At 35.5% G+C, this 7,398-nt stretch overlaps 1 protein-coding gene across 6 annotated transcripts; it reads right to left on the minus strand.

Moving 5' to 3' along the window:
- Positions 1 to 619: 619 nt before the first annotated feature.
- LOC114184870 (uncharacterized) lies at positions 620 to 5,969 on the minus strand. Of its 6 annotated transcripts, none has more exons than XM_028072239.2 (9): positions 5,778 to 5,969; positions 5,223 to 5,301; positions 4,267 to 5,111; positions 3,807 to 3,925; positions 1,951 to 2,823; positions 1,485 to 1,863; positions 1,248 to 1,413; positions 1,014 to 1,119; positions 620 to 928 (listed from the first exon to the last, which is right to left on the minus strand). In XM_028072239.2, the coding sequence occupies exons 3-9, from the start codon at positions 5,107 to 5,109 to the stop codon at positions 811 to 813; spliced, it is 2,604 nt and encodes an 867-aa protein (XP_027928040.1). In that variant the 5' UTR covers positions 5,110 to 5,111; positions 5,223 to 5,301; positions 5,778 to 5,969; the 3' UTR covers positions 620 to 810. The 6 variants fall into 6 exon arrangements, with proteins under 6 accessions (XP_027928040.1, XP_085529924.1, XP_027928044.1 ...); XM_085673798.1 differs by having other exon boundaries at positions 5,223 to 5,385; positions 5,778 to 5,957; XM_028072243.2 differs by having other exon boundaries at positions 1,551 to 1,863; positions 4,267 to 5,301.
- Between the last annotated feature and the right edge of the window lie 1,429 nt (positions 5,970 to 7,398).

The following is a 7,398-nucleotide window of genomic DNA, read 5'->3' on the forward strand; positions in this document are numbered from 1 at the left end:
AAAAGTATTTAAAACAAATCTTAAGAAAATTAATACATTCGTACGTTAAAAAATCTTTTGAAATCTCAATTGATTTTATCCCCGTAAAGTAAGAAATGCATCTGTCTTTTTTATTTTTAATCTATTTCTGGACAAACTGTTGCTATGATACAGAAATTATTAACTGTGTCGTGTGTGGTTTTCGTATGAAAGTTTAAATTTTTTTTCTTTTTGTTTTTGCTTGTAGTTTCTTTTTAAGAGGTCATTCATCTGAACTACGTCAGGATTAGGATTGTAGATAACTAATTGTCTCTTGTAAGAGTTTCGCTACTTTTTTTTCTGATGGTTTGGGTCGGTCATTTGTTGGCAATCAAAATTAACCTATCAACTTGAAAAAGCATCTCCACCTTATGTAAGAAATATATATAAAAAAATCCCAATTCTATACCGAAACAAAATATTAATGTGTTTTTGTATATTGTACATGACCCAAACGTGAATAAACCACTCACTTGTCACGTAAATGGTGTGCTTATTTCTTCATCAAGAAATCAACACACAATAGGGTGAAAACAGAAAATGCAAATATATCACAACTGATGTGACTTTTATCCAAATCTAAAATAAAAAAAAGGGAATCTCAAACAAAATACTTTTATTCATTTCAGAATCATGGCCATCAGAAGGGCCATCAGGTTTTCATTGGTGCACTCACATAAATACAGTAATCACGGGATGAACAAAAAATTATTAAAAAAGAAGTACCTGGAAACGCCAGGAGAAAGAAATTGTTACGACCTGTATTCTGTATGTGACCCTATAATGTCAAAACTATTGTATAGAATAAGCACGTATCACTTCCACCACTGGTGCTTGACACATTGGACACTTTCTTCTACTTTGGTGCAAATCATTTGCACATTTTGAACATGTGCACATGTGCCCACATCTGCAAGACAAATACAACATACGTAAGTGATTTAGATCGGATACAAACAAGATTACTGATTTGTCAAAGTGACACTGAATAGCACCTGTACAACAAAGAATCAATATTGCTTTCACAACATATACAACAAAGTCCTTTCCTCACACATTCCCATTTAGATTTATCGTCAGGTGAAACACGGTCATGCGTTCCTGTGACGAATCTAAGACTATCAGTACAAAGTTATTCTACCATCAGCAATAACGCTAAAGGTCAAGTTCATAACTGTTGAAAAAATCTAATGAATACGGAAAGCACAGAGTGACAAAGTTAATCTGACCTGATGAATCAGTTGAGCGATTTAAGGCTGCAGAGACTTCTTGTCTTATTGAGCGTTGTAACTCAAGTTGCATATCCATACAGGCCTCCAGCATTCTTTGCATGTTATTCATCCTTTGCTGTAGCCTAACCATGTCAATTCTCAAGTCATTAACAATATCCCATTCCTGCCAAAAAAAAGTCCAGTCAGAAAATTATTAATGTAATAACACGATTATGAAATGGGAAAAGTAGGCACTTGAATGTCAAGACTATGGAGTACATCAGCTAAAGAAAAGCAGTTATGTCCCGCAAATGAACGCACAATTCCTAGGCGCTGATTATTTATGTCACTCTGTGACCAATTGTCATGGCGAGAGTGCCGATCCCACAAAGGCTGAGGCGGAGGTGTTGGTGGCAAGGGACGGTGGTCAAGTGAGCTATTAACAGTACCCTGAGGACCAACAACTGGATCCCTAGTCTCTTGTCCAGAGTCTTGTTCTGCCATGGGAGAAGAAGGGGTTGTTTCTTGCAGCTCCCATTCAACGTTAGCGTGACCTTGCCTTTCAACATACGACTGTATCAACTGGTCAAGACTTTCACGAAAACTGCTGCGAAGGAGGTTTGAGACACTTCTCCTGCCAGAGGAAAAGAATTATTATTCTAATTTACTTGTTTCGTTTTCAAAAGAGTTTGGCTGAAATACTCCAATCATATCAACGTACCTACTTAGCAATTCCCTGAGTTCAACACTATACACATTGTCATCTTCGGGAAAATAAAACCCATGAATTCTACCAACTGGAGCTACTTCATTATCAGAAGGTCCTCCTAACCAAATTTCCACAGCCTCTTGAAAGCCACCATCCTCTTGCCACGCTTCAGGGGCTTCTTGCTCTTGCATACGAGAATTTTCTCCATCTTCGCTACCCAATATGTTTTGGGGCCATTCATTTGTTGTGTTACTGAGCTGATGATCATCCACACTTTGATGCCAGTCACTTCTGTCATTTTCAATAATAACTTCTTCCTGTTCTTCTACTTCCAGAGCAATAGATTCAATCAAATCTACATCACCGACGATATTGCTATATACACGATCATCCTGATTTGATAAATTGCTTTCATCATTAGTTATATCTCCCCACTGAGATTGCTCAGTATGTACCTCGCTTAACTCTTGCATACTGTCATCCTCTGTATCTTCAATTTGCAAGTTTTGTTGGGAAAGGTCATTAGAAGAATCTTCAGCTGGCATCATAGCAACAGTTTGTCCAGTGCCATCTCCTCCTTCAACTCTCATACTAGAAGATGATTCCCGATCTATTGTTTCTACATGAACGGCAGAGCCTTGCCAGTCTAATTTCTCACAAGGGGTTCCTTGTGAACAGATCTGATCACATGGTATCTCAAGTCCGTCACTTCCACTGTTAATAGGCCGAGATTGTTCAGAATGCACAGTTGGGACTGCTTGTGAACTGCTAGCTCCAGTTTGTTCAATTGCATTAACATCAATATCACTCTCGGAAGAGGTATCAGATAGGTTACTGGTTGCTTGACTGCAACCAAAACTGTCCTTTCTGAAAAAGAATCCTTCTCTGATCAGAAGACAAGTTAGCATCATCAGTACAAGGCATATAGATAAAAAAAAAATAATAACATGAAGGAAGGAAAACGAACTGGTAATTGTATGCAATAAAGCTAAAGTAACAAATAACACTTTCATTTTGTACAAGGGGAAATACGGTAGGGAAGATTATTTCAACAATAACAATTGACATAACAGTAATTTCAAAATGATCTTCATCCACCGGTTGCCTTAAACCCTAGGTCTGTCTTTCCCAACAAAATACACACTAAAAAATATTACAATCACAAAAATTCCGTCATGGTTTTTGTTTTTTTTAATTAAAACGATAAACCTTTCTTTTGAGCTTAAAAAATACATTATGTGATCTTCATAAAGTAAGATTATGGACAGAGCTGCATGAAACAAACGACAAAAAGTTAAAGGTGCATTATTAGAAACATATCAACTTTAAATGAAAAAGAAAAAAAAAAAACATTACAAGTGCACGTGGCCATTAGAACTACAAAATTGTCAAATTGTTCTGATTTAGCTTCCTGTATTCAAAAGCTCAGAAACAAAAACAGAAAAACATAAAGCAATAAAGTGAAAACGAAAAATTCTTTCTCAAACCAAACCACTCCTTGATTTTCTTATTAAAAATAATCACCATTTCAAATTTACTGTCCTATTTAGAAATTTTACAAATGTATCAATATATTCTAGGCGATCCTCGTCATGTTCTTGCTTTACTGTCTCCTTCTGTAAAATATGCTTATAATAGGAGTCTTTTCTTTTATCAAGTGAACAAATTTTTTAACAAATACAGCAGGTGTGTACCAATACGGGTAGGGGGAATAGCAGAAACTCAGTATGCATCAGCTATATGAATCCAGAATAGAAAAGAAGAAAGTTAAATAGAAAAGTGAAGTGAGAAAGAAAGAAATCCAGAATACTTCACATAAAAAATAAATTTAGTTTCTTTCCAACTTAATGGCAACATGAACGGCATACCTTAGACCTGATACAGTCTGCTTCTGTCTCAATAAGCCTAATTCACTTTCTGCGATGGAAGTGGACCTGTTATTGCCATTCGATCTATCATTTCTCAAGAACCTGCCTCTAAGCAAGGCCTGAAAATATGTTAACAAACAATCATCAATTGCAACAGCAAAGCCTGGATTCAAACCAAGTCCTAGATTTAAATTCATTGTTCAAATGTATGGTATTTCCCATTTGTTCTCTCCAAGGTTTCCTCCATATACTATAAATTTTTCTATTCTTCACATAATACAATTCTCCATTCACTATGCCTGTGATGAAATTATTACGCTTCAACTTCTTTACAAAATAGGGGGGGGGGGGGGGGGGGGGGGGGGGGGATGGGGAATATTCAACATCCACAAATCATACACTATGATGCCGCAAGGGTAAAAAGAAATAAGGCCTAAAGATATTCATTTCGTACACTAACCTGAATACGATTACGATGGGGGAAATGAGATACAACCCGATGGTCCAACAATTCCTGTACTTCTCTTTGCCTTTCCATCTGGGCCTTCTTAAGCATATCAAGCAGCACCTGCCGGCCACATAGTTTACGGATTCCCCTCCGTGTATGCTCAGTTTGACCCTCGTTCTGATAAACAAATCCATCACGAACACATTCAATTTGGGTACCAGTTTCAGAAGATTGTTCTTCCCTATTTTCCCCAGAAGAAGCACCTCTCTGCTGGCCACTCGTCTGCACCCACTCCCTTATGATACTCGCCCTTTCCTGATCAGTTTCTCCGCACCTTTCCTGCTCAATTTCCCCGCGCCACTCCCCCCTGTTTCCTTGGGAATTGTTCGATGCACGATCCCTAGAACCACTATTCATCCACTCCCTGAATATTTGCCTTACTCTTTCCCTTTCAACTTCTCCAAAATCAGAGGAGTTTTCGTGGTTAGAATTGTTCAATTCCTCTTGTTCGTCATGGAACTCATTCTGACTTTGTGACCAGGTCTCAGAATCATTCTCACCCAAACCTGCATCCTCTATCACATGTCCTTCTCTCTGGTTGCTATATGGCATATTTTCCTGCGAGGAGTCCACAACCAACTCATCACTCGTTTGTTGAAGTAAAACCTCCCCAGGTCTTCCTTGAACTGGTCTTACTGCCTGCTCATCCTCAATCTCTCTCCACATTTGCAAGACCGAAGACGACCGGGTGCCTCCCCTCCCTCCATCTCCTTCCCTCCCAGATGACTGAGAAAGGGATTCCCTCAGGAAAGTAGATTCGAGCGCAGTGACAGTATGCACACCCGCAACAGCCATTTCTAATTTAGTTTCATAACAAGAACACAGATCTTTTCAATCCATCTGACCCAAATGCACTAAAACTTGCATATCAGGTGGAGAAATCAAAGTTACTCAGAAACAGGCCTTACATTTCCATGGATTTGAATCACTTTTTCCATTATCATTCCTCTTGCTGATATCATCGTCGTCGTCGTCGTCAGTATTAGTCTAGTCAAGAAAAATAACTCAAACTCTGAATTTCGAAAAATTTTCAATTGAAAGGAATTACTGCTTACTCAAACTTACCTTAGCCTGCCAAAATCAAATATAATAATAATAATTAAGGAATACCAAATCATCCAATTCTTATTCTGTAAAAAAAAAATAGTGCTTATAAAATTAAAAAAAAAAAAAAAACTCTAAAAAATAGCTTGTCAATAACAAAAATAATCAACATGAGTTTGAGAGTTTTCATACTGGCTATAATGCTAAGCTAATATTCTCAAAGAATGAGAATCTCAAATTTTCCATGAAAGCAAAACACAGTTGCAGATCATTCGATTTTTCAATAGTAAGCAAAGAAAAAGCGTGATAGGAATGTTATTCCACACAGAAACTGAGTGTAAAACATTTGAGTATTGAAAAAAAAAAAAAATCACCACTGAAGCGCGAGACTGAGCATGAAACATGGAAAAGCAACGTACCCGAGAAGTTCCGCCTTCGATTTCGAAGTAAAGAAAAAGTAACCTAATCTCAAAAAAAAAAATCAGAGAGAGAGAATGAAAAATCAAAGACACAGTAGAGACTGAAACAGAGAGAGAGAGAGAGAGAGAGAGAGGGAAGAACTGCGAATTTAGAAAAGAGTGATATATGCGGACACGTCAGCGTCTGCGAGACTTTTCTTCCTTATATAAAGCAGCTATCATTCCGATGCCACGTGGCGCTTTCTCTTTTGTTCCGGGCAATTGACGAAACGTTCCAAATCTTAAATCGAACGTGAAGTTTGGTGGAAGCCAATTCCTAAACGACGCCGTCTCAACATGTTATATTTTACAGTTATACTTCCACATCTTCAAATCTTTTTCTATAATTTTCCTTGCAACCAGAACATTTAATTATTTAATGTTGTCGTTTTTTTCTCCACCAAACACAGGCATCTCACGACAGTAAAAATCAGAAACGTCACGCCAAATCAGAAACATGTCACAATAACTGAATTGAATTTAGACTAAATTAACTTTTCAGATAAGCACAATTCAAGAAAAATAAAAAGTGCTTCTAGTTTTTTCCTTTCCATAAATAAAACCTTAACAGAATTAGATACTATCCCCTTCTGTGGTTAAAACGTCACAAAATTGAGTAACTAATTAGGACAGTAGACATAATTAATTTATGACTTTAATTATTATTTTCTTGCACCAAAACCCCTTTATGGCTTTTCATCATACATGCATGTTTACGTTTTATTTTTATATGTTATCTTCATTTAATTATCGAGATTGAATTATTACACTTACCCCAGGTCAAATAAAGTTGCCAAGACAAAGTGGGGGTCTAGTTTAGCTATTAATACTATAAATTCACTTGTAAAATAAACTATTAAAGTATAAAATTTAGGTCCAAGAAAATGTTATAAACGCGGAATAAGAGGAAAAGCTAATCAATCAACCAGTTTTCACACAGTAAAAAAGATTATTGTCAATCATTAGATCATTTCTGCAATCATATATATATATATATATATATATATATATATATATATATATATATATATATATATATATATATATATATATATATATATATATATATATGACATATATATGACATATATAACTGTAAAAGAGGCAAATTAATCATCACATGGAGTAGGTAAAGATTAGTCAATGTTTTTCCACCGTCTAAATATTGCAAACTTGGTCTAATATAGAGTGTGGCCATTTAAGTAAGGGTTAAACTATGTACATAACAAGAATTAGAACTATTTAGAGAAGTGTTCAATAAAAAGTTAATTAATTATGAGATGATTTTTGTGGCTGTATACGATATAATATGAGGATGTATTAGGAAATTTTTTTTAGGATAAAATATGTTTTTTCCCTCAAATTTCACTGAAATTTGAAATTATTTCTTCTTCAAATTTTTTGACCAATTTTATTTTTTATTTTTAAAAATGCGTGAATTTTGTTCTTTTATATTTCATGATAGTATTTGAATTGTTTACACCGTTTGACACATTTTTATTTTAATGTTAACTCAAATATTATCATAAAATGCGTTTAAAATGTCAAAAAATTTAACAAAATTTGGTAAGAAAGACTAAAT

Source organism: Vigna unguiculata, chromosome 5 (genome assembly GCF_037176805.1).
Source record: "Vigna unguiculata cultivar grain cowpea cultivar isolate G323 ecotype 2 chromosome 5, ASM3717680v1, whole genome shotgun sequence".
NCBI classification, from domain to species: Eukaryota; Viridiplantae; Streptophyta; class Magnoliopsida; order Fabales; family Fabaceae; genus Vigna; species Vigna unguiculata.

Bases quoted from the DNA above. Each gene is read 5' to 3' on its own strand.
- LOC114184870 (XM_028072239.2), bottom strand. From the start codon at position 5,109: ATGGCTGTTGCGGGTGTGCATACTGTCACTGCGCTCGAATCTACTTTC. The intron at 1,864-1,950 runs GTACGTTGATAT...TTCCTCTGGCAG, and splicing joins CTCAGGGAATTGCTAAGTAG to GAGAAGTGTCTCAAACCTCC. The intron at 1,120-1,247 runs GTCAGATTAACT...GATTCGTCACAG, and splicing joins TCGCTCAACTGATTCATCAG to GAACGCATGACCGTGTTTCA.